Source organism: Dysidea avara, chromosome 7, assembly GCF_963678975.1.
Source record: "Dysidea avara chromosome 7, odDysAvar1.4, whole genome shotgun sequence".
Classification (NCBI taxonomy): domain Eukaryota; kingdom Metazoa; phylum Porifera; class Demospongiae; order Dictyoceratida; family Dysideidae; genus Dysidea; species Dysidea avara.
Window position 1 is genome coordinate 9,305,928 of NC_089278.1, and position 27,316 is coordinate 9,333,243.

Below are 27,316 nucleotides of genomic sequence, written 5' to 3' on the forward strand. Positions count from 1 at the left end.
TTACGAGTAGTATGCGATCTCCCGTATGACATTGTGAACATTGTGACACTACTTAAATCGCTAATGTAGAGGGAGTGAAATACATAATCATTATCGAGATGGCTACAAGTTTCTTAAGAGTTCGCCTGTTGGAGGCTGTCTTCGAGGATGGTAAGAAACCCTCTGAGCCGTACTGTGCTGTCAACATCAAGGAGATCGATGAACGCGGTGCTGTATTGCAGAAGAAAAAGACATTCTATCCTGATTGGAATAAATGCTTTGATTCACACCTTCTGGATGGCAGAAGGATGCAGGTTATAGTGAACGATAAGCCAGAGACCCCATTAGCCGAGGTTACCGTTGAGCTAAACATGTTAGCGGAGGAATGCAAGGAGGACTCCGAGGCGGGAAATGCTGTAAAGCTAGCGGTAAGTAACGTTGTTACGTTAAGTTCCTCTATGTGTAAATGGCTAGAGACAATAGCTGTGAAATACCACCTTTTAACAACTCCCTTAATCATTTTGGATGAAACCTAATACATTATCATGCATGTATTCTGTCATTCGTTGCAGCTCGACATGCGTCCTAGCGGAAAAATTATAATGCAGATAAAACTCTATGGTGTCCTGGACACAACAAGTTAGTGTGCAGTTGTTTGTTGTGTTTATATGTGCAAGTACCCAAAGAGTAGGTCACTCCCTCTCATTCCTGTGTCTAGTAACTACCACTTGACCATAAAACCATTTGTAATTTGTTACTTCCTTAGTTCCTAAGTTGCTGTTTAAAAAAATATTTTTAGATCTGTGCTATGTATATGTTGTTTAAATTATGTAAAATATATATATATATATATATGAATATTTAGCTGTTGGCAATGATGCACTACTGAATCAGCTTAAAGTAAACACTCTTCAGATGGCTACAAGAACACCGGAGAAACTTGAGGCTATGGAGAAAAATGCCACAGCTTTGCGAGGTCGCCGTAATGCTGTTCGTCAGCAGAAGGCACAGAACATCAAAGGTCATCTGTTTGTGAAGAAATTCTTCCGTCAGCCGACATACTGCTCATTATGCCACGAATTCTTATGGTGCGTAAGCCTGTGTTTATTTATAGTTGTATTAAAGCAAGTTATAAACATTGTGATTGCAACTTACTAACCCATTACTACTGTTTATCTGTACACCATAATGGACCATTAATCTTTGTTTATAAAGTTTATTATCATTGTCTCTTTATCTGTGTAGGGGATTTGGTAAACAAGGATTCCAATGTAACGGTATGGTAGAGAAGTACAGTTTATTAATGATGTTCTTATGTGTTTCTACCCCTAGTCTGTACGTATGCAGCACATGCTCGTTGCCTTGACAACATTCTGGCTCAGTGTACAGGTGCAGCAAAGACCAGTGCTCAATCTATGGTAATAGCTACTGCAATGCATACTTGTGTGTTACGTATTTTCTTGCTGTCGGCTTACAGTTCTTAAAGGAGAGATTTAAGATTGATGTGCCCCATCAGTTTAAGTCAGCACAGTTATTCAGCCCGACATTTTGTGACCTCTGTGGACAGATGATCTATGGGTTGTTCAAGCAAGGCATGAGGTGTAAAGGTGAGTCATTTTGTTGGTCCAAAACTATTCGTATTTAAAGCTATATATTCATGCCATACTGGTGAATATGATCATGTTGACAGTAGCCATTAGTGTGGGTGTTATAATGTGGAAGGTAGTTGTTAGTCTTCTCATCTCCTTCATCTCTGCATACTGTGCAGTGTACTAGATGTCCATATTACTGCCACCATGACACTAGAGTTTTACTGTCAAGGGTTGAAATCCTTGGGAACTTGTGTTGCAGACACCATTCCTGTGTGTACCTTGTACCTGTAAGTGGGAAGAATAGCAATGAATTTATCATGGTGTATAAACTTGTGTAATTGCTGCAAGGAACTTGTAGTCCCTACATTTCTATTGACTGTTGTGTAAGTCCTCTTTTTTTCCTAGCTTCCAGCTAAGTGCTAATGTTAATTTTCATACTAAGGGTTCTACAAATGTTTCTTTTCTTTCGTGTTCATCATATCCCAAGCATATTTTTGGTTGAGACATTTTGAATTTCTGTTTTGGTCAAAAGCTTCTGAGTTCTTACTTATGTGTGTATACACCTTCACTGAGTCATGTAACAGCTGTACACTGTGTGGACACTACACAGCACACAGGAAGTTCTTTTGTCTTCATATATTATAGCCACACCTCTGTATATTGTATCAATCACTGGTAACTGTAAGGGAAAGTACACACGCGCGCACACACACACACACACACACACACACACACACATACACACATACATACATACATACCACACGTTAACTGGCATGCCAAGGCAATTTTCAGGTGCCCACAATTGTCCTATAGTAGTATGGTTCTTGTTTTGAAGTTCAAATACATCCTGCTTACGATATTGCACATTACTGTGAAGACCACAGTTTATAGTGCTGCACAGCAGAGTATCAGCATAGTGTTGTGTAATAATAACAAATTTTTCCTTATCATTTTTAAAAGCAAACTCTAATGTGGACTGGTATCCTTCCTGTGTAGCAGCATATTTAGCTAAAGGAAAACAGCCCAGTTATGGCACTGGCTAGTGTTGTAGTTACACTAGGCCACTGTCATACATGGCTATGCTCCCAGAATAATGGAAACCACATTTTAGTTTTAGTAATATAACTAGCACATAACTTAACTCTGGCACAGTGGTGTATGCGTTTATAGTGTGTGTACACCAAGTGTTATTAGTAAATTTAACATCCTGCCACTGTAGAGTGTGGTATCTACTGTCACAAGAGATGCTCATCAAAGGTTCCTAATTTGTGTGGAATAAATGAGAAACTGTTAGCTGAGGCTTTACGTAATGTGAAGGAGGAAAAGAAGATTAGAACCAGATTAGAAGTACGTTTGTGTCTATATTGTGCATTCATATAAGTCACATTTATGCGTCTCTTGCCATTTCATTTGTTAAACATACAACAACATACACACAAAGATACGTGTGTGTTATGCTGAAATGTATTCAGTCTCAAGGTGGTGCCAGTCCCAGGCCTAGTCCTAAACTTGGCAAGAAGGACAAGAGTACATCATCACCAAACATCAGCTCAAGACCTCTACCTCCTGAGCCAGAAGAAAGTCCCGTAACAACATCACCAGTTGGTAATGGGACTGTCCCCACACATATCGATGACTTGAATCCACCACTTCCTCCACGTGCATTATCAACATCTCATGTGCCCTCCATGAAGTCCCCTGTTATGAAGAAGTACCAGTATGAGGACTTTGAGTATTTGAAGGTCCTCGGAAAGGGAAGCTTTGGAAAGGTAAACATTGGTTTCTGCACGAGTGCTACCACATTAGCCATGTTACAGGTCTTCCTTGTTCGCCTACTAAGCAATGGCAACTATTTTGCCATCAAGACATTAAAGAAAGATGTTGTTCTAGAAGATGACGATGTTGAGTCTACTCTGGTTGAACGCCGTGTGCTAACTCTAGGAGGTAGTCACCCATTTCTCACTCACCTTCACTCTTCATTTCAAACTGAAGTGAGTAGTCAGAGAGTGGAGTTGTTTTATTACCTGCTATCTCTTTAGAGCCATCTCTTTTTTGTGATGGAGTATCTCAATGGTGGTGATCTAATGTTCCACATTCAGCTGTCTAAGAAGTTCTCAATGCCCAGAGCTAAGTATGTGTGCGTGCATATGTGTGTGCGTGCGTGCGTGCGTGCATCTGTAGTGTATTATATGTCATGTGTATAGAATTTTATTGTATGTACCAAGGCCAGGAGTATATATACCCATTCCTTTCCAAGTAAAGTAATGAAATTCTTATCATCACAAGGACCATTTGTGACCTGCTTAGCAAAAACCGGCTGTTTTCGCAAAGATCTATTTTGCTATAAAAACGTATTAAAATAAACTGGGTGAAAATACGTTTGCTATATGTATATGTGAAAGCATAGCCGCGAGTGCTATATGAAAAATAAAGTACAAAGCGCATGGCCGAGTACTTTATTTTTCATATAGCACGAGCAAGGCTATGTTTTAAATGATTTATGGAACTTTCTAGTCGTGTAGCTTCACCATACACTAAGACTCGTAATTAACACGCGTTGCATGGACTATTAGCAGCCTGAATGCACACAAACTAGTTTAACAAAGTAACTCACACGTAGTTCACCAAAGTTTGGCATGGAAGATGTTCTTCGCGTATTTTGGCAGGTTTTGCTCGCAACCCACAATCGATTCTATTGATTGATTGATTGGAGTCCTGGAGATATCACGAAATATTTCCGTGATATCTCCAGGACTTGTCCGTTTACATTAACAAACGTAACAGCAACGTTACCTTCTCCCACCCATCATCGAAGCATTTAGGTATGTCTATAAAAGCAATCCAGTGGTAGAACTCGTTTTGGCTGGGGTGATTGATGACTCAGCGCAGTGAGGCTATCAGCCTTCACCGGCGTGGGTGATTAGTCGTACTGGCGTGAGCCCCACAGGCTATTAGCCTGCACCAAGGCACGTGTGCAACTGTGCTTTATTGCCCACAAAGAATGCTTTATTCGTTCAATAAAGCACTCTATATGGTCTGAAGCATGGTTGGCCGGCTGAGGGTGTACTTTATGAAATTTAAAGAACACTTTTTCCTTTGATCTCGCCCATGCAAAGTTCTATAAATACTAGTTAAAGCACCGCTGCGAGTGCAATATGGAAAAAATAGCACGAGGGCGTGGGCGAGAGACTAATACAGCACGAGGCGAAGCCGAGTGCTGTATTAGGTTCGAGACCATGCCCTCGTGCTATTTTTTCCATATTGCACGAGCAATGGCGGTGCTTTAACTGGTTTATTGTACTAAAGTAGTGGCTGCGAAGAGTGGGGGTGACGCCAAGTAGCAGGAGGTGAGTGCCTATCCGCGTAAGCTCGAGATCGTGTGTATTCACTGCAGTGATTCATACTCGTTCATACTGCCTCCAGCGTCAGAGCACCAGCGTGATGAAGCTAGCTAGCTACGTAGCTTTAATTGATTTGAGCTGCCGAGAGCGACAGTAAGTGGCCAACTGCTTCTTTCTCGGTTGAGGCCTGGCTTAAAGCCCATGAGTAAGTCTGTGACTTTGTTATAGAGAGGCTTGTTATTGTGTTTGGCGGGTGAGTGCATTTATAGAAGCCATGGTGTGGCGCTGGGAACGATACCACGAAGGCAACTGGAGCGAATTAACTTATCATGTTCCACCTGGCTTTACAACGTGGACAGGAGTCATTTTGTAGTGTTGATAACGCCATGTGCTCTGTTCCTTTTCGCTAAGAATGGCTTTCAGGGTAATTCGCCCACTTGTGTTTAGGTCATGGCATTGTTCTATGTGTTTATGATACGTCATAATTGTTGAATGGCTTCATAACATTGCAGTGGTTTGGTGAAAAGAATGCGATAGTGTGTCTGGCATTGGTCAACTTGTTTACTGTTTCAACGGTGCTGTATTGGGATCAAAGGGAAAATACAGCACACTTGGGCAAATACAGCACAGTTGAAATAAATACAGCACCCTGCCAGCTTTGAAGTGTGCAGCCAAGTGTACAATATGGAAATAAAAGTACACTTTTCACTTTGATCTTTTCACCCAAAGTACAATAAAAAATTTAATGCACATTTTAATCGCTTTGGTATGTACTGAAATAAAGCTCAAATCAATAAAACCTATACACCATCAGATTCTTCTGTTCATTGGGAGTAAGAAAGAAAACCTTTGTTTCGTGTTCGACAGCGTACAGTATGCGAGTTATGGGTGCTTATTTACGAGGCAGTAGAAATAGAGTTTACCGTTGTCATTAATTGTTGAAATTGCCTTCTTCTCTGTCCACACGGAGACGTACATGGAAAACACTATATCTTGATTGATGTGCCAGTTCATGGTGAACAGATTGAGCCAAACCCGTCTTTGTAGCTTGTTTCAGTCGTGAGTTATGATTGATTAAATAAACGTCTGTATTTTATTTGCCATATTGTTGTTGTATAAATCGAGTTTATTCCTGTTCCAACTGTGTGGCACTGTAACTCCTAGACTATTCATCACAAAAGCTGAAACTTTGGCTGTCCACTCCTTTGTTACTACAGATAACAGAGAAGATATAAAATATAATTCGAGGAATGTGCAAAAACGGCCTCAGCGGGTCACTTATAAGGTGCTACATGGCTTCATGATGGCTGGAATACAGCGGTTTTAAGAGACCTTGTGCGACTACAAAAACAAGCAAAGTCACATTCACAAGATTTCGTCCAATCAAATCAATTCATTTTTGAAGTTCAAACTATAATTACTGCACGTGATGTCTTGTTGTCGCACAAGATCTATTAGAACCGTTGTACTATCTGACTATTTGGTCTCCTTTATTAAGGTTCCCCACATTGTCAGTACATTCATTATTGCTGTCTTGGAGGGCATGTTGAAACACAAAAAAAAAACTATTGGTGGTGACCATTCACTCCTACTTGGCACAAGGTTTCCTCCCTGGCTAACTTCTGCGAGATTAATGAAATTCACTGCCATTGGGAAGACAGCATGGCTGATACTCCCAGGGGGGAAAATGCCATAACACAATCCATGTTACTTCCTTTGCATGTGTCCTTTTGTGCATTGTCAGCTAAATAATTCATCATGCTACACTTGAAAGTTGTAGGAGAAATAGTGATATTAAGGTGTTCGGTACCTTCTTGTAAGCATTATGCAGCAAGCATTGTAGCAGTGTGTATGCCCAAACTATACGTTATTATACCAGTGGTACATATGGTATCATATTATACTAGACTCCTCTATTAGGAGGGTTTAATTATACTCACAATGATATATATGGAACACACAGTATATGCCAAGTTTGGACAACATCTTCCATAGTTGGTAATTCCAGACATCCAAAATTTTGCTCCTACCCACAGGCATGTAGATAAAAGGCAAACAGCTATGGGCTGTGTCCTCAGCAGAATGAACATGCTTGGTTCATATTTGCATACAAGTAAACACTCACTTACACACTAATCTTGTGCCCTGACTGCTTTTTCTACTTCTTTTGTATGGGGGCAGGAAGAAAAAGGGTCTCAGGTCTTTCATCAGTACTAATCAACAATCCCCAAAAATTGTAGATCCTGTTGTACATGTGCAAAAAATATGACTATGGATATCCACCAGACCCTTTTTCTTCCCGCCTCCACATCTGGGCACGAAATGCTACACACATATGCACAGTGTACACCACACACACAACACAACACAACACACACACTATACCCACTTGTACCACATGTGCCATTATCAAGAATATATATGTACTGTAAGATAGTAATATTCCCAGCTACTCTGACTGCTCCCATATCAACAGGTTTTATGCTGCAGAGATATTGATGGCCTTACAATACTTACATGATCATGGAATCATTTATCGGTGAGTGATTTGTTCTGACAGTAAAAGCCGTATTATATGGTACAGTACTGCTCAAATGCAATGTTGTCTCTCGAGAGTACGAATGATTAAAAAACTTGCTAATTAAAGGATGTGGCACCCGTTTCGCTCACAAGTATTCATCTCGTTTTGTTTGGGATGAATACTTGCGAGCATAACAGGTGTCACGTCCCTTAATTAGCAAGTTTTTTAATCACTTGCACTCTTGCAAGACAATGTTGCATTTGAGTGGTACGTACTGTATGTGTGTAGTTTAGGATGTCTTGTCTCCTGTGTGCCTGCTGCCTCTTTACACCCGCCAACTTTAAATTCTCCCTGTATGTGGAGTTAATAGTTGCTAGTCCTAAGATCTGACCTGTATTTGACAGACAATACTATAGTGTTTCTATACATTGTGCTATACTAGTGCTCAATAAATGATTTGAAAAACAGCCTCCCCATTTTCTACGTTTATTTTGAGCTCTCGTGTGTGCTTGTTTACTAGCGATCACTTGCTGCTTGTAGGGATCTCAAGTTGGATAATGTTATACTTGACATGGATGGATATGCCAGGATAGCAGACTTTGGCATGTGCAAGGAAGGTATCAATCCTGGTGGGACCACATCAACGTTCTGTGGTACTCCGGACTACATTGCTCCTGAGGTAACACCACACTGACGCCACAACAAGCTGCTAATATACATGTATGTGGTGTGTATCTTGTAGATTCTGAAGAACAAACATTATACCTTCTCTGTTGACTGGTGGTCATTTGGAGTGTTGTCATATGAAATGATGATAGGACAGGTATGTGTGTGTGTGCGCCCCCCTTACTGTAGAGAGAATTGTCAAGTTATATTAACTGAAAATGAGGGTGATTACCATTTCCCAAAATTTACTGTTCATTCCAAAAAGTAAAGCGGTGCACTTTTAATTAACATTTGCCCATATGTAGAAGAAAAACTTATATGTAAATTCATGAGTTGTGGTACTTCTCTTAGCAAAGTTGTAATAGTTTACTCCGATTGTTAGAGTATGCAGTATATTGTCCTGTTTGACTGCAATAGTATACACACAGTACATGAATTAGGTTCACTAGTGAAATAAAAATACCCACCTTCTTGTAGTCACCCTTCTATGGAGATGACGAGGAAGAGTTATTCAACAGTATCTGCAATGAGCAAGTAGTCTACCCAAGATGGTTTCCTCCCGAAGCAGTGAACTTTGTAGACAAGGTTGGTAGCTGTTGTGTAATAATGATTGGTGGAGAGAGCAGTGTAGATAATTATATTGTCTTTAGCTACTGCAGAGGGAACCTGCTGACAGACTGGGCTGTTTAGAAGACCAGGAGCCCATCAGAAAACATCCACTATTTGCTGACATGGACTGGGACAAATTGTTATCAAAGGAAATTGAACCACCTTTCAAGCCAAATGTTGTAAGTAAATATGTAAAGAAAATGTCCCAGTTAATATTTCCATTATAACATTCTTATCTAGTACGGTAGTACTGTGTAATAGGGATATTCGCTTTTCTGGCAAAAAATAGTCATCCAAAAACCAGCCTCACGTATCCCTAATGACAGTTTGGCAGTATTAGTCAAGTCCATAAATGTTTTCAGAACAACCCCAGACCCTCCAACAAGTTTATAATATTACATAACTTAATTTTCTACTAACTGACTGCCTGCCTGACTAACTGATGCCTCCAGCCAAGCATAATTTGAACTATGTGCTTGATTCTTCACTGTTCAACATCACTTTGGCCCAAGACATGCCTTTTTGCCAACCACAGCAGCTCATTGTAGACTTATTACCTTTGTCCTCCTTTGTGTCCCATTTCTTTTCTATACTACTGGCTAGGTGTTGATTTGCAGTAATACGTGATGACTTTTAATTTCCATTGTGTGACTGGATTGATTGCAGACTGTATAATGGGTGGAACGTAGTGAAACTTGAACAAAATGGCCAAGCCACTTCGTGTTTCAATAGTTGATAGTTAAGGCGTGTGTTCAGTCGCAATTAATAGGTTTGGTGTTATTCTTTCCTTTGATGCAATATGTGATGGTCACCAGTAAAGAATTTTGTTGTTACGAAAAAGTAAACAAACAAACAAGTGTAAGGAAAAGTGGTGATTTTATATTTGAGTAGGGATAAAGTGATTATAAGGAAGGTCATCTACACCTGCTGATATACTAGTGAACATTTAATCTCTACCAAAATGTCCAATGGTTTACCTGCAGGTGTAGGAGACCTCCCTTGTTTCACTACTTTTTTTTCCATGATCCCTAATTGAACTTTTAAAAATATTTCCTTATACCAGTTTGTTTGTTTACTTTATATATAACTGGTGAACCCACGCATACCACGGTTGGTCTGTGAAACCTGACCACTTTGAGATACTTTAATAGAACAGTCAGTTACATTCTTGCATGCTGTTGCTGCTTGTGGTCATTAGTTAAATATTCATTCTTACACTCGCTATTTTGAATGTTCTCCTGGGGGGTGGGGCAGACCCCCCATAGGTGTACTATACTTGCTGTATGTACACTTTGTCTACGTACTGTACAATAAACTGTAACCTGACCACTTCAAAATCCTTTGCTCTGGCCCTTCATTTTCAGCAATGTTCAGCCTGTTACACAATGTTACAAAGAACAGTATGTGAATCACCTGTGCAATCAATCCAGTCACCACAGAAAAAAAATGGACAATTCCCATCAGTAGTTTGCCACAGCAAAGCCATTTCACTTTACCGCAAATCAACCAACACCTTGGGCTGTCAGCAAAGAGAAATAGGACACAATGGAGGACAAAGGTAAGTCCATGATGTGTGCATCATATACATACTGCAGTATGCCAAAGGGATCATGGAGGTTTGCACTTTCTCACAAAGAATATTAACAAGAAACCAGCCTCAAACACCTTCATGGTGCTTGTACTAACAATAGTTTACAATATAATATAAAATCTCTTGATATAGTGTAGGAGTATAATTGTACTATATAGTGGAAACAATAATTTCTTTCCTGTCCTGTATTGTATTGTCTGACATGTGATGGTTGTAAAGCTGGGTCTGAAGGCTAAGCTTTGAAGTACATTTTGTGGACAAAATTTTTGCTCTTCCATTGTGCTAGATTTAGTTCATGTCACTGGTACAGTACACAGTGACCATGGTTCACTCCTTTTAGACTTGCACTTTTTTTTCTTTTGGTGTTATGCCACATTTTCACTGTTTGTATAGAAATCACCAGGAGATTCAAGTAACTTTGATGATGACTTCTTGATGGAACCTGTCAACCTCTCACGACCTGACAAGCGACTACTTCAGTCGATGGACCAGACCAACTTCAATGGATTCTCCTATACCAATCCTGAGTACCTCTAGTATACCACACAACATTACTAGTAATTAATAATTTATGCCAGACCATGCACAAAGTAATCTAGTTAAATTATATTCAAAACACTTATTGCAAACTCTACTTTTTTCTGTGGCATGTTTATTTTTTTTAAAGTGTGTGTACATCACTGATGTATTATTTTTAAAGAATACATTTAAAAAAGAAACAAAATTAAAAATAATAAAACTATGTACCAATAGTACGTACAGAGAAAACACTCCCAGAAGAAAAGAGTCCTGATTCGTCCTCTTCGTCACTGTCTTCTTCTTCCTCAGCCATGTGACTAGCAATCCACTGTGTGCTGCCATATGAATGACTGGTGCTCCGAAAGAACACCTTTGAGAGGAGTCCATTTGTTGATTGCGGAATTACTGCATTGTATGTTGATGATTCGGAAGATTGCTTAGACCTATTGAAAATTATGGATGCAAACTTTACAACAAAAATGATTTATGAATACCGCAGAAAATTTCTCAAGAAGATCCAATAGGTCATGGGTACATACAGAATCTCGTAAAGGACAGTTGTCAAGGTAACCATGCTTAAAACAGTACTCTGATTAATGCACACAACATTAAAAGTTGCCAGTACCATATTCCAGACTGGCCAAGCTGTTGCTCGTGTAGCCCCTTGTACCAGAGCATGCTTCCCACAGCCTGCACTGCATTAACCAGTGACAAGAACAGAGCATAGTAGTAGAAAGAGGCTCGAGCTACAGAAAAGTTACACATACCACCTGACAACTACAATAAGATGAATTATGCTTACATGGCAAACTCCATTTCTGGTGCAGTCTGAACAGATATATCAGAAAAACACAAAGGTAGGCCTACATTGGACAAGAATTAACACCTGATAAAAAAAACTGTTAATATCATTAGCACTGCCTAATAATACCATCTACACTGTGCTTAACACCTAACATCACAATTGAATATCCTTACAAAGCAGAAAAATGTTGATGTACAAAACAGAAATATCATTCCACCATGAGTGAAGAAGTTGTACTTGGAACATGGTAAGGTATGGAGATGCTTGAATTCTAGTACACCCTAGCAAAGGACATCCATTCAGTAATGTTCACAAGATATACACATACATACCTCTGTTGTAGTGAATGCTACACCAATCACAAAGATTATCAATACTGTGACAAGAAGCAAAATCCTACTTCTTCGGTAAAACTCTGGGAACAACAATGTCATTCACCAATTTGTACGAGCTCGGTACTTACTTAACGCCACTCCAAAAATCAGAACACTAATCTCCGATACTAGTATGGAACCACGCAACACCAATGCACACACCTTCACAGTACAAAGTTAAGCCATGCAGCTACAACAAATAACCTATACCTTGTACATATCACTCTTATAGGATACGGACAAGGAGACTGCCTTGCATACTACACCAGAAATTGTTATCATGTACACAAACACAAACAAAATGGTACACAGAGGCCTTTTGGCGATAGTTCTCCATTGACGCAGCAAACACCACGTGAGAAAGACGAAATAAAGGAAGGTTGGCACCAGTATTAAAATATCCACATATCGAACACTAGGAATGGTGGCCACGTGCACGTTTATGCTACGTACTACTTAACAACGAACGTACTTTGTTCGGTGTATCGTGTCGTGTAGCACACGGACACAGAAGTGTTTATCGGAATCACAACTGGCCTCGTTGCTACTATTAGCACCCATTAATGACGCCCCCAGCTTCTTAGTACTATTACATATTACGATACTGCACCACGGGATTGAACGGTTTGCCAACATTTCAACTTCACCTAAACAAATTTATAGGGAACCAAAGGTACTGAGGTATGAAGCTAACCTGTGCAATAAGCGTTGGTCGTCAGTCACCTGTCAGTGTACCCTTACACGTTGACATCTCTAAAAAACGTGTTCTTAAAATAACATCCGCGTCAATTTTGGAGATGAATTATTTATGTAAATATTAAAAATTGTAATTAGAAATGTTCAGAAAAGTCGTAATTATCGTCCATTGCAGTTGGCTTGGCTGATTTCTTGGTAGAGGATACTGTGGTGTGAGGTAACACTTGCCCACTATGATATGGTACACTCACTTTTGGCTGCTAACTTCTTGTTTAATAATTGTTTCTTCACGTTCCGTCTTTGTAGTCGGCCAGACAACACCTTCTTATCACCACCTGCAGCCTTGAGCTTCTTTGTGACCTTGGAACTGAAGGCCACAGTGACTGCTTCTTTGTCCTGTATGGAAATACTCTGAAAACTACAATAACAAAAAAAAGTATGTTGTATGAGGTGATAGGGGGAGAGATCAGAGGTCAAACTTTATAGGAAATTAATGTGTTAAGTGTTTTATCATACCTGCTGGTCAACTGTCGGTAAATCAACTTCTTCGTTGTCTAATTCCTCATCTCCACTGTTGTCATTCTCCGTCGCAACTAATTCATCACCCTCAGTGACTTCCTACACACTATACATACATCATGGTTATATATGTGTCCCATACCATATCCTCTTCCTGGTCCTCTTCTTTATAAGTGTCTGCTGTTGCTGAAGATTCTACTGCCACCATCACTTGGTCTGAGCTATCTGCCAACTCTATTACAACAGTCACTATTAAACAGTACCTCTGACAGTGACTGTACAAACCATTAAGGGTGTGCTTCTCTTCTTGCAGCAGTGAGTCCTGAGTAGGAACTTTAATTTAAAAAAAAAACCGTCGCAAATGGTACACTGTTCTTACCAAGTCAAAAGCTGTGCTCCATTCCTTGACAATTTCTGCTGACATGTGAGCAATGTGCTGCTCTGGTGGATGTGTGTAAAATGTAATTCGACCACTACAACAGAAAAAATGATACTACTGCTACTACTAAATGAGTAAACTAACGTGTTCCAGTCATGAAGAAGACTCTTGGCAGCAGCAGTGCAGTCAGGAATGCCACCTGAAATGTAGCACCATCTTACCAACACTTTATCTGTAATGCTTAGTAACTACCATATTAGTATAGTGTATATGAAAAGACATTATCACAACCTTATGTGGCTTTGCATAAGGTTTCAATTAGGTATATTATCATTACTGCATGACATTTAATATTGGTAAGATATTCACACATGAACAAGATATATCCAGAATGGCAACTACAGAGTAAAAGCTGGATGTGATCTACACTGTATCAGGAATTTGACACCAAGTATTTCAGGAGCAGCAATTGAAATTGAGCCGAGCATGACCGCCCACTTCAAAGAGTAACGTATGTTCAACAGCGACATATGCAATTGCCTGAAAGTGGCTACCAAGAAGCCACCAGATGAGATTTAGTTTACTTGCATTGCATACACTTTTTTAATAATGCATTCTGCAATGCAGCTGCCATCCTAGTTAACTTGTTGCAGACCTTCAGGATGATCAGAGTTCTTCAGCATCCTGCCAAAAAGTGCAGCCTTTGTAGAAGCTGCAAAAACATTTGCTGAATATGATCCTTATGTTTTACCTGAGGACGTGTGGGATTCATCTGTGTCAATGATTTATTTAACATTTTAATCGGTGTCTTGAAAAAATTGCAGAAGCAGGCTATTATTGATGACTTTCCCAGCTCAGTTCTTGGTGCACTGAGTTAAGAACTGAGATGACAGAGGATATTGACATAAAGAACCTTAATGAATATAACCAAGAGTAAATTATTTACTCTTGTTATAACCAAAGAAGTGTCTGCTGTAGAAGGAACATTAAATATATCTAGTGCACTCTTTGTTGGTAAGTAGTTAGCACTAGTTATTAGATGTATAAATGTTAGTTTTATGTATAGGTTTGTGGTGAGACGGGGGGGGGGGGGCACTTTTATGGGACAATATAATGTTTGCAAGAAAAGATCAAGATACTCTAATAGAACAGTCAAGATCTAGATACTCTAATAGAGCAGTTACAGTATTCAGAGAAGCAATGTAGCAAGCTACTTAGCTACGTATGTGTAGTTATACGTAAATAAGGAGATATAGTTGGTGGAGGATTGTCAGCAGGTGATTACTTTTTTTTCTTTTTGGTCTTCAGCTTACAGCTGGCCTGGCCCCCTCACTCTTTGCCCTGCTCCACCGCCCCTGGTGGTGATACACACCTGATACTGCAAGTAATGCCAGAAGCATGTTTCCCTTTTTGAGAAGGTTGGATGCGCTCTAAGTGCTACCTAAATATACTACTGTTAATTGCATTGTTTCATTTGGTATTTTATGTGACCCTAATATAAAACTGAAAAACGATGGGGTTTGCTGGGGATCATTGGATATTCAGATCGTGATTCACATAAGCTTCAAGACAATGTACTTTGTTTTGTAAAAAGTGCTGTGGTTTGGTGTACAACTTCACTACACTTGTCATGCACGTATTCTATAAACGGAACAATGATGATTCACTGCATTACACTGAGATCGGCTTATCACCCTCCTCAATAAAACGATTCTTGTTTTAGTGGCACTTAGAATCTCCTCTGGGATGGGATAATGGAGATCCAACATTAAACCATTTCTGCTTCATAGATAGAAGAGCAGAAGGCAATGGTAAAGGTGGCTGGGCCAAGAAGTGGACCTCCATAAAAGTTTCAGAAGAGAACAAGCTGCACCCAAGTAGCCAGGAATGATCAATTTGCACACAGAACCAGTTTTGTTTAATGTTTTTAAACCAGGCGTGTGCCCAAGGTTGGCTGTGGGCACGCGCCTGGTTTACTGAAATTGTTTTCATAAAAGTGTGTGTGTACCTATCTATCTACCTATGTTTGTCCGAATGCACCCACATGAGCAAAATCGTTAAACAATGGTAAAAGCAGCTTTTACGTAAGAAGTAAAAGTGAAATGAAGTATGTATTAAACTTCTGCACAGGTTAACTTTGCTCTGAGGTGGTTTCTTTTCGGCGGACTGAAATACAGGTGTGGCGACTTTTCTCAGACTTTGTAAATTACCTTCCCTTTGAGCTTTTCAGGCATTTAACAACTGAAAAACAACGGTGCAGGCCTCGTACACTACCAGGAATAGCCTATCACTTTGAGTTGAAAGGGGGCGTATCCCTTACATATGCGAACAAAAATGAAGAGTAGCTTTGAGGCTTTGTCAAGAGAATTTAAGAGAATTTGTGGGAAAAAACACGATAGTCAAACTATAAAACAGTTTAGAAGATACTTCTGTGTGTAATATGTTGGTAAAAGCATAGATAATGGAGTACATAAAAGGGATAGGAAACGCAATAACGTGACATCACAAAATACGTACATTTCTATTGGAATTCTGTGTATTACGTCACAAACATACTTGTTACGCTTGCTGCGCTTGTATCAAAGAGAAACAAATTGTTGTAACGACAGAATTTTGTAACCAACAATTGTGAAACTTCACCACAATGAACTTAAGTAAGTAATCGAGGGAACTATAGGATGGTACCAACCCTCAAGGAAGTTATACGCAAAATTAAAGGAGTGAAAAAAAAAACGGCCGAAAAATTACTTTAAACCACATAACTTTCTTTGTAAATATATTCTATCCTTTTAACTGTGATAAACCTATTCCTTACCATTTAACAGAGAGAACCAGAGGGAATATCACAGCAAAACAGGAACTGTTGCTCAAAGAAACGACTAAGTATCTTCCATTTTTACCAAAAGTTTAAATCACCTAGCAGTACAACGTAAGGGTAAAAGATTATGTTGGTGATACGCCTAGCTTACCACAAAATTCAAAAGTGGAACCGGCTATACAAGAAGTGGTATGGATGAGGCATGAAGGTACTATGAGCGAAATTATGATGGAGTGTAACAATAACGGTTAATGCGATACACTTTGCTACAAAATCTACGGTCTGAATTCTCTCACCAAAATCTCTCACAAAGGCCTCAATACTTGCTGTAGTCTGTTGGAATACTATTTACGCTGCTTAGAACACTAATTCCCATGCTTGAGCACAAACCTGTTTTGTCCTTTCAAGTCACATGTAACACCAGAAATCGTTTGCGTTTCCTATCCCTTTTATGTACTCTGTTATCTAAGGTAAAAGCAGTTTGTTTAACAAGCGTTTCCTTAGCAGTGCATAACAACGTAATTGAACGAATTAGGAAAATTTCATGAATTGTGAAATACGAGAATTAGCTAATATTATTTTACAACCAAAAACTACCCTATTGGTTAAAATAATAAAATAGTAATACATAGTTGGTTAATTCATAGTAGCATATACTATCTATGGTTAATTCCAGATGAGTTAGCTAGCTGCATGGCGGGTTTTTAGAAGTAGCACAACATCAACTTGTTTCCCCTATCGCTGGTTTGTCACAAGTTCCTTCAGACAGCGAGTCAACTTCCACTTAGCTTGCACAACTGATGCAGAGTAACATCTGACTAATGGGTGATCCAAGTGGTCATGGGCTACAAATTATAGCTAATGTCAACCCTATTCCAGAAGTTGAGACCTGGGAACCGGGCCACCACGAGGAGATACTGAAGCTTGTGACCAAGGATGCAGTAAAGAAAGTCCCCTGTGCAGAACACTTACTCAGCCAGATTTTCTTGGTCTACAAGAAAGACCGGTTAGTGATCAATCTGAGGCCTACGAGTCAGTTCAAACAACAGATTCATGTTCAAGATGGAGAGTCTGGGGATGACAAGAGACCTGCTGAGGAAGGGAAGTTGAATGGCCTCAATGATGCTTATCTGTCAGTCATAACATGGGAAGGCCACCCTATGGCAAGGTAGCACATACGAGTATTCTTTCACTGAGCAGTCTGACCTTGCAAGATTCTGCTAGAGGACACCGATAATGTGCTTAGATGACATGTGATGGCACAGAAGGGAAGAAATCTAAACTGGCACCAATCCAGCTGATACATTACCTTATAGCTTTCTGAGGAGATGAAAATCAGACTTTCAGAGGAAAAGGCAACATAAATAATGACAGCTTGCAAGAGAGCCGGACTGGAGAGAACTGGCCAGATTGATTGGAAAGATATCAGCAAGTCTTCATGCCATCTTACCAGCCCCAATGTAGTACAGAGAGCTCCAACACCTGAAGAGCCTAGTCCCATCAGGAAGGCCCTTCTGGAGTTGGACTGGTCAGTCAAGAGAAACTTGATGGATGGAAAGAGCATACCAGCTTCGAAACTCAACCTTACCATGGAGACAGATGTCTACGAGATTGGATATTTGAGACAAGTCAAGAGACATTCTCTCTATCTAGCCAACAAGTACATCCTACCTGCCTCCTTTACACACTGTTGCATTGCAAGTCACACTTAAAGAGAGAAACCAGTACTAATGTACTCTGCAAGGGCAACCACACTGCGAAGCACACTCTACATAATCTCATTGATACATCTTAATCCTTGTCACTTCTAACACTAGAGGCCACGATCAAAGATATCTATGCAGGAACAAATCAGGCAACCCCAAGATCAAAAGATCATGTAATTTATTTCCACCCAGTCTAAACAATCATTCTGAATGTCAAAACAACTACATTGCTGCACAGTTTGTAGAAGACATGGAGGAAGACTATATGCAGTCGCAGAATCAGCACCACTGCTGAAGATTAGAGTACAGAATGTGCCACCATTCTCCATCACGGGCATGGATTTCACAGGAGTCATTTACGTCAAGCAAGACAATGAGATGTACATTTGACTATTTACTTATGGCACACTTAGAGGTAGTGACAGGCCTTTACACAGCAACCCTCCTACTCGCATTCCATCACTTTATTGCCACATCATTACCAGTTGTGATGATGTCAGACAATGTAAGCACATATACTTCAGCAGCAGAGGAACTCTCTGAACTTTGGACATTAGAAGAGGTCTCCACAGGAAAGTACCATGTGAAATTTTATACCAAAGAAGGAACCATGGTTTGGAGGGTACTGGGAAGACTAATCGGCCGCCTCACCGAGATGGCAGCCTACTTGAGTTCAAGAAGAGCCTAAAGAACAGTGTCACCAACAAACCCATAATGAAGCTCTACTCACTTGAAGTGACAGCAAAAGATCCAGCCAAGTTACTAATGAACATGTTGATGATCAAGACCCCCCCCCCCCCCCCCACCCCGAGGATGTCAAAGATTGTAACTGAAATCTTCTTAACTGTAACCGTGCGCTGCACACACACATTATAATGCCGCGAGCTTGTCACATGATGAGTAGCAATGGCATCACAAAATAGTGTGCATTAAAAAGGACAGTGTCCAAACTGTATGCTATACTATCACCCCCCCCCCCCCCCCCCCTCCCCCCATGTGTTGGTATGTATGTATATATGCTTTAAACCCACCAGTGTTACATGCAGTGAAATATAAATGCCAGGGCCTGAAGGTACTTTTACCATGAAAATATGAAATATGACTGACAAACATTTCGTGCTACTTTTCATGGTACAACTGTATGTATAGAATGACAGTATTAAAACATTTTCGTGCACACCAAGCCTTGCATGAAATTAGCATTAAACTTTTGCAGTGTTATATATAATTCATGTTACAGTGGAACCCTCTTAAAGGACACTCCTGGACAACTTCGTAAAGGACATCTGTCTGTGTACCAAATCAACAATACTAGTAGTTTAACACCTCTTTTTACAACAGATGAAAATAAATTCCCAATGATGCCTGTCTTAGAGGTGTTCTACTGTATGGTGGTATAAATTTCCTATGAATATTACCCGGAGCTTATGAGCCACTGAAGGTGGCGAAGGAGCATGAAACTGAGTTCCATGAAAATCCAAATTACGTGACAGCATTTGAAATAAATTCACGCCAAATGGTTATGTAATTGATACGCGCGATTCGATGTGTAACAATGGACGCTCCAGCTGTACTATTTGAAGTCAAGGTAGAGCCAAGTTCACCATCATCGAAGAAGAGAAGACCTCGAGGAAGCCTCAGCCAACTTCACCATCACCATGTGTCACTGCCAGTTGCTTTCCTTGGCTTCTTCTATGGCGCCTGGACTACTATCTTGTAATGTCGTCATGTGCAATTCCATATACGGCTTCGATTAACAAGATTGTACTTTTCTTATATGGAAACTAATCAGCGATTGATTTGGATTGTGATGGCACCCTGCAGGCAGTGTAAGTTTCATGCTCCTTCGCCACCTCATAAGCTCCTGATATTGAATTTTCATCATACAGTACAATAGTAACTGTATAGTAGGGACCACAAAGGAGTAGTAGGCGTGGCCCACAAATAACATCACCCAAAAACCAGCTTCAATTTTCCCAGATAACGATGAGGCAGTATTGATTAGGTAAAACTTAGCCCAAACAAGCTTTCAAATCGACCTGAAATGCTTTCAATAAGTTGCTACGGAATTTTAAAAAAAATAATTAATTAACAGAATTTTCTACTGACCGACTGAGTAACTGACTGATATCTTCAGACAAGCATAACTCAATAACGGCTAAGGCTACGGGGTTGATTTTTTCACTGTTCGACGTCACTTCGTCCCGAGAGGTGCCTTTTGGCATACCGCAGTACGTACAATGCATTCTTCATGGACTTACCAATGTCCTCCTTTGTGTTCCATTCATCTTTTCTGACAGCGAAAGGTGTCGATTTGGCAGTAGCACGTGATGGCTTCCCTTCATAATGGAAATCGTCCGTATTTTTCATAGTAGCTATTTTGATTGCAGAGGTGCTTTTCGAACAGTTCTTGATTCGAAATGCTGTGTAACGGGTTGAACATGGCTGACAACGAAGCGTAATGGATACTTCACTTTTCAGACGATAATACCGTAGGCGGGGAAAGTTAGGAGTGGGAAAAGTTTTGCAATTGCAGTAGCTATCGCGAAACTTTTATGCTGGTTAGCTTGCTAATGTGTCACTACATACTTGTATTTGTACAGTAAGAAATTAGTATGCACAATAAGCATCACAAAACTTTTACGCCGGTACACAGAGTAGAGTGCAATTCACAAAACTTTTATCACTCATTACTTTTCCCGTTTACGGTAGCTGGGGCGCGCGGCACCATTTCAGATGCAGTATGCATGGGTTCACCAGTCATAATAAAATTATTTACAAAAAAAGTTAACAAACAAGCACACGAAAAGTTTGGAATTTTCAACTAGAGTAGGGACCATAGCACATCGATAAAAAGTACTGAAACAAGTTGGAGTAGTCCATGATATTAAATCACAGTAAAACAATAAGAAGTGTTATATCCCTACTGTGCATTTCCATTATGGTATCTTGAGCACAGTAGGGATATGGGATATAACACTTCTTACTGTTTTGATATCATGGACTACTCCAACTTGTTTCAGTACTTTTTATCGATGTGCTATGGTCCCTACTCTAGTTGAAAATTCCAAATTTTTTCATGTACTTGTACTATATAAATGAGGACAATGCATACCCAGGTAGGCCAAGGTTTCAATAGTAAATGCAAATTTATTGCTGGCCGATGCCACAATGTATTACACATCCATCAAATACTGACCACCAAATATACAACAAACTATATTGTATCTAAATACTGAAATACCTTTCTTTAACTTTCCTGTCTTTTGAGCTAAATGACAGAGAAATTCTTGAGCTGTAGAAAACTCTGGAAGAGCATAATGTTCCATAATCTAGGCAAAATGAACAAAGTGAGGCACTAACACTACCCATACTGTAACAACTTCTTGCTCACTTGTAACTTGTTACACCGTCTCAAGATGGCTTCAATTGCAGGTACAGGATCAGTAAGGCTCTCTAACTTGATGCAGTTACGAAGAATCAATGATGCTTGATCTCCTGTCTTTGACATGATGACTCCTGGACTGTCTAACAGCTTAACATGTTTGTCCAACTGTATTTCTTGCACATCTCTACATGACACGGTCCCTCCAAGGATGATTTTACCACCTCAAATGATGTCACTCACTTGGTAACACCTGGGGTAGCACCCACTGTACAGGTCTTTCTTCTCTTCAGGCTGTTGATTACACTACTCTTACCAACGTTGGGAAGACCTAGGGAAGGAAGAAATGTGGAGACATGTAGCATGGTGATATCGTAAAGGCTATGTGGCAACATTAAAACCTTTCCTTATTAGGTTTTTAGAGACAATACCTATATGTAGGCCAGACCACTCATCACAGTGTTTACTGATTAGTGCCTACACCAAAAAGGGTCTGGAATGGTTAGCATATATATAGGCGAGTCGTTTCTAACACCCCAACCACCATATGGCTAAGTTTTTCAGCCCACAAACTCAAGTTCTAAGTCTTTCCAGCTGTGACGTGTAGAGTAGAACTCGGGGTAGAACCTGCTTTATTGTCAAATACCACGATGCAAATGTTGGTTGGAATTTATTAACACCCACCATAGTGTTAGAAACAAGTCACCTATATATGCTAACCATTCCAGACTCTTTTTCAGACTAGGTGCTTGTAATTTCCATGCCATGACAGAGAAAAAGTGGTCTGGCCACATGAGACCAACCTATAATTATTATTGTTTCCAGTTTGTGATGTAATGGTAATTTGTCTGCACACAATTCACAAGTTGCTAATTGATAACTACATTGAGATATGATAACCCGTGAGATATTAGTGATAACAAGTCTGTCAAGGATTGACTATCCAGAGTTAAGGCACTAGTGAGTTATGTGCAACATAACAAGTATGCTGTGTTGTCACACCTCGCAGACAAACAAACTACTTACTATAGATAAGTCTTCAGCTATCTACTACTATAAGTATCACTTTACAAATGATCAGTAGGTATGAAAAAGTAAGTGATTATTATATTAGAGAGTGACTGTTGTATTAGAGTGTCAAAAATATAAGCAACACCATACAGTACAATAACTAAGTTGTAAAAAGGGTGCGGCTGTCAAAAAATGCTAGTGTGGAAAAGACATCATAAGTGATGGCCAAAAAACAAAACAGCTGCAGTGATTAGTTTAATAGATATTGTGGAACCTCAGTTATTTGAACCCTTGGGACCAGATGGTACAGAATATTCAGATAAGTAATAAAAGTTAGGATAACTGAGGTTAAAGTTAGGATAACTGAGGTTAAAGTTAGGATAACTGAGGTTAAAGTTAGGATAACTGAGGTTTAGCTACACAATCAGTATACTAATTCAATTCAGAATTAGTAATTCAACCAAGCTATTGCACACTCACCAACAACTCCAACAGTGATAGACGTCTTAACATCAATGTTTCTACAATAGTTTCCTAACAGTTTCATGAGCACTTCAGCACCCAGACATGCTGATGATTTCATCAAACTAGCAGGACCACTTGACAGAGCAAATTTTTTCTGAGACTGAGGTACAAACAAATGACAAAACATTCAAATACAGTGGAACCTCTCTATACATTACAGTTTGGGAGGGGGGTGTTTGCTGCAGGTTTCTCTTAATTTCCATTTTTGTAAAACTGTATGAAGAAGATTAAATGGAACTAAAAACAAAACAAAAATGTTTAAAGTTGTAAATATGAATTTGGTCAAAAGAGGTTTCACTTTAGTTTAAACAACAACTCACTAAATGTTGTGATTGTGACTGTGTGGAGGACTTGAATGCCACTGTGGGAAACTCATTCCTGAGATGTTTCAACCATCTCTCCACAACTTCCTTAGGTACAAGGTCTATGAGCCAGATAGACTACATTGTCTACACATCATATAATTTCTACTTTACCTATTTTGTTTAGAACTAATATGAGTTTCTTATTGCTACCAGCATCTAGCACAGCCTTCTCTACCTTATAACAATTACATGTAACACACTGTATCAAACCACAACATAATAGTGAACACACTTGAGGACATCTGCACCCCAGTGGGTCCCTAGCATCGAGCACTTCTAAAATGACATCAGAAGCATCCACCACTTTACGAAACTCTTTTTGATATGCTATAGTTCTGCCAGTAGTAACTATGACAACATCACACTAAAGATTGTACAACATCTGACAGCCTATTCATTACCTTCACTGGTTTCCAATGTCTCATCCATTGCTTGCTCCATTTCTAACTATAAAAAGAAATTAATTACAATTGTTTGGAATGGACAGTGCTGTTTACCTTTTTGCTAAATTCCTTGCTTCTTTTTTCAGCATCTTTTTGTAATCCTTCTAGGCCTTGCCTTCTCTTCAAATGTTCTTTGTGACGATCTTCTTTTTGCCGTTTCTTTGTCTCTTCAGCCTATGATACATTCCGTGCCACCATGAGGGTTTCAACACTTCAATCATACTCACCCTCTGCTTTCTTTCCTCAATCTCTCTCAATAGTTGGTCTTTGAACGGATACAAATTTGGAATCCCTGGATCTTTTTTAAGTTCTAAAGTTGAAGAAACATGCATTAGTCTCATGCTGCCAGATTGCTATGCAGGCTAGAGACTAAGTGGATGCTACGAAAAGGTACCACAATTGCTAACTGGTTCTGTTGTAATCTACAGAAATCTGTCTACATCATTTGGCAACAGCACCTGTAGCTGGTTACATTAGCAAACATGAAATTTCATTCTGTGTGGCCAAATGCAAGGTGTCACACATGTACTCATTATAATTGATCTGCGACCGCGTGCGGTCAAACCCAAAGTCAATGGTCAAAGCCGCTAAACTTGTGCCAAGTCAACAGTTGATCAGGCATTTGAAACTCACAAATGGTGTTAGCAAAACAAGGAATGTCATGTTTTGAAAATAGCTGACTGATCATGAAACATACATATTGTGTACACATCTTACTGGGTTTGCCTTTCTTCTTTGCCTCTTTTCGAACTTTCCTGTGATGCTCTCGTACCTACCAAGTGGTGTCTTGAGTTAAACATTAAAGCGTATATCAAGTTGTCAAACCTTTTTCTCTATCTTATACTTTTTGCGCGCAGGCATGCGTTTACTTTGTTTCTCTAGGAAGTAGTAGTAATATAAGCAACTAGTATATGATATAGATACTTACTTGATCGTACCATGTCTTGTTCACACGTGGATATTTGGTGTCTAAATATTGCGCAACAATATTCTAAATAACGCGTATTATTTATTCTTAATAGCACAGCACGCTGATGGACTCACAGCGAAAAAGAAAGTGGAGATGGAAGAGTTGTGCGAGACCAAAAAAACTTCAACGTTTAAGTGTAAGGAAAGAAGACGCGAGTCTTTACAAGTTTGTTCTATGGTGTAAAGCAGTAGGAATTCGTATCAACGACAAGGTATCATTATTAACAACATGTAATCGATAGTAAACCACAATTCGTCCTTATAGGTAACACTTACCAGGCATGGATCTTGTGCCAATATTGGTATGATAGCCAGGAGGCCTATTACAGAGGGTACTTGGCTAGCCAAAATCCCTCGTACAGCAGTGTTGTGTTGCAGTAACAGCAAGCTGAGTAGAACTCTCCAGTATGATAGTGATTTGTGTCCTCAGCTGCCAGAACTAACTAGCTGGCTACCGTTGATACTATCGCTACTCTACGAGCAAGACAAGCAGGTATCACTTCATTATACAAGGTTGTGCTGCCTGTTGTGACAGTGCAATCAAGTCCAAATTTGAAACTTTATCACAACCACTTTTTCACTATGAAGAGACCTTGGTAATAGTAAGATTTTGAAGTTCATGCTCTGCTGATCACTTTCTTAATTCAGTTTCCATGCTGGTCACAACAGACAGTAAATTGTCAGATGTTGTGATTCCTATGCCACACAGTAGGACAGCTATTGGAGACCATATTTGGATATTGTACCAAATAAGGAAAGCTTGTCTCCTCCATTGCTCTGGACGCCAGAAGAGAGGACAGGGCTGCTAGCTGGAACATCAGTGGCTGAGCAGGTGCAGGGTGATTATGATCACATGATGCAGGAGTACACCAGCCATGCCCTCCCCTTCATGACCAAACACAACAACTTGTACAGGTAGAGCATGCAACATTCTCACTGTACATGCACATGTAACATCTGGCTAGGGATCAAGATTTGTTGTTCTTTAAAGATACACAGAGGATTGGTTGTGAGATATTCAGTAAAAGTTCTTCAAAAATTTCTAGCAATATAGTACAGTTTGAAACTGTTAATTTTACTCATGTTTTCAATTGTGGCTTACCTGACGCTTGCTTCTTTCTTCTTATTAGTCCCCACCAACAAGGGATGGAACAATACAGCAAGATGGTAGGGCTGGTGATGTCATACAGTTTCTCTGACCCTGAGGAGGATGATCCACTGAAGCAGACAATGATGGTACCTGTTATTGATCTGCTCAACCATCACTCCAACCATCATGCCGAGCTGACCTTCCACGAGAAATACTTACTACTAACTGCCATTAGAGATATCAAGAAGGTGAGAGATTACTTGTCCATACAGTGATAGCAAAATGAAAGGCTCAGGGGGACTTAAATCTCCAAAAAATTTTAATAGGGGTCAGTATATGTTACACCATACCTAAGGTGATGCCTTACCAGTTCACACAGAAAATTAAAAATGATCTAATAAAACAGTCAGGTACTGTAAATAATAATAATTGTGGGGTTTTGCTCACATATGCTGCAAATACTATAACGTACCTTGCACTACTTACCATACACACATACACACAGGGTGAAGAAGTGATGAACACATATGGTCCATTGTGTAATGCCGGTCTAGTCCGTATGTATGGGTTTGCTGAGAGTGATAATCCCAATGACAAGGTACATTCAGTGTGTATAGTGGCCAGAATACTTCATGTTGTGGTAGGCTTATATTCCAGTAAGCTTAGTGAAGGAATTGTCAGTGGAAGAAGCTGTGCAAAGTGACCCCACAATGCTGACAAAAAGATGGAAGTCAATTATAAACAAATATGTATGTTACATGTATGGGTTCACTCCTGGTTATCTCACACTATGTATGGGATGGTAGGAGATAGTGGAAGATGATGAGTTCATGGAAGTGTCATTGGATGACACTGAGTCACTGTTGTTATTGATTAAGGTATTGAGTGTGTGCAGAAATGCTGCAGCTCATCATAGCCCCACCCACCTACTAGATGTTGCATGCACCGATTGGACAAGTCAAGTCATTGTTGAAATACCAGTGTAGGTGTAATACGTACACCACTGTTAGCTAGCTTGTGTTCGTTTTAGCAATGGACATCAGTGATCTGTCATCCCACGAGTCATCATTTGCTATCAAGTTCGTAACGCTTAATATCCCATTGTTGTCATTCATTCCTTTCAGATTGATCTGTAAGTGTCTGGAGCTACTCCCATTGGCTGTTTCTTGCAAAGGATGCTCCCAGACCAGACAGCAAGTTTCTGACATCTTACGGAGTGGACAGCGAACATGTCTTCTGTCAATAAAACAGCAATTGGAAAGTGAAACAAAACGCACCACTTCCTTGTAAATCTGTAACTTAATAAAGTAACATAGCACTACTTGTACTACTTTTCAAACGCTGTAAATAGTTTGGTATACTGCCACAGTGAAAATTGGGCCACCTTTTGGGCAGTCGTCTAAACGAGAA

The 27,316-nt window shown here is 39.7% G+C and overlaps 4 protein-coding genes across 4 annotated transcripts; 2 read left to right on the forward strand and 2 right to left on the reverse strand.

The window, feature by feature from the left end:
• The first annotated feature begins 12 nt into the window (after nt 1-12).
• LOC136260298 (protein kinase C delta type-like) lies at nt 13-10,941 on the forward strand. Its single transcript, XM_066053981.1, has 16 exons — nt 13-407; nt 552-618; nt 845-1,067; nt 1,225-1,256; nt 1,312-1,397; nt 1,457-1,586; nt 2,794-2,921; nt 3,047-3,343; nt 3,392-3,565; nt 3,614-3,705; nt 7,392-7,454; nt 7,977-8,115; nt 8,179-8,259; nt 8,580-8,687; nt 8,753-8,890; nt 10,696-10,941. The coding sequence occupies exons 1-16, from the start codon at nt 99-101 to the stop codon at nt 10,837-10,839; spliced, it is 2,211 nt and encodes a 736-aa protein (XP_065910053.1). The 5' UTR covers nt 13-98; the 3' UTR covers nt 10,840-10,941.
• Nucleotides 10,938-12,636, reverse strand: LOC136260303 (transmembrane protein adipocyte-associated 1 homolog). The gene is made up of 9 exons (XM_066053986.1): nt 12,473-12,636; nt 12,211-12,415; nt 12,090-12,162; nt 11,959-12,041; nt 11,800-11,907; nt 11,624-11,684; nt 11,447-11,567; nt 11,316-11,396; nt 10,938-11,264 (listed from the first exon to the last, which is right to left on the reverse strand). The coding sequence occupies exons 1-9, from the start codon at nt 12,634-12,636 to the stop codon at nt 11,042-11,044; spliced, it is 1,119 nt and encodes a 372-aa protein (XP_065910058.1). The 3' UTR covers nt 10,938-11,041.
• A 153-nt stretch (nt 12,637-12,789) lies between these two features.
• On the reverse strand, nt 12,790-24,866 carry LOC136260301 (guanine nucleotide-binding protein-like 3 homolog). The gene is made up of 20 exons (XM_066053984.1): nt 24,776-24,866; nt 24,673-24,725; nt 24,565-24,619; nt 24,075-24,157; nt 23,902-24,021; nt 23,806-23,851; nt 23,637-23,752; nt 23,516-23,579; nt 23,360-23,463; nt 22,995-23,139; nt 21,747-21,834; nt 21,513-21,690; nt 21,363-21,450; nt 13,739-13,793; nt 13,595-13,688; nt 13,501-13,537; nt 13,358-13,449; nt 13,213-13,314; nt 12,948-13,092; nt 12,790-12,901 (listed from the first exon to the last, which is right to left on the reverse strand). The coding sequence occupies exons 1-20, from the start codon at nt 24,786-24,788 to the stop codon at nt 12,831-12,833; spliced, it is 1,749 nt and encodes a 582-aa protein (XP_065910056.1). The 5' UTR covers nt 24,789-24,866; the 3' UTR covers nt 12,790-12,830.
• LOC136260302 (N-lysine methyltransferase setd6-like) lies at nt 24,835-27,227 on the forward strand. The gene is made up of 10 exons (XM_066053985.1): nt 24,835-25,028; nt 25,082-25,309; nt 25,529-25,731; nt 25,947-26,154; nt 26,412-26,504; nt 26,551-26,655; nt 26,713-26,784; nt 26,840-26,888; nt 26,937-26,985; nt 27,031-27,227. The coding sequence occupies exons 1-10, from the start codon at nt 24,882-24,884 to the stop codon at nt 27,194-27,196; spliced, it is 1,320 nt and encodes a 439-aa protein (XP_065910057.1). The 5' UTR covers nt 24,835-24,881; the 3' UTR covers nt 27,197-27,227.
• The last annotated feature ends 89 nt before the right edge of the window (nt 27,228-27,316 follow it).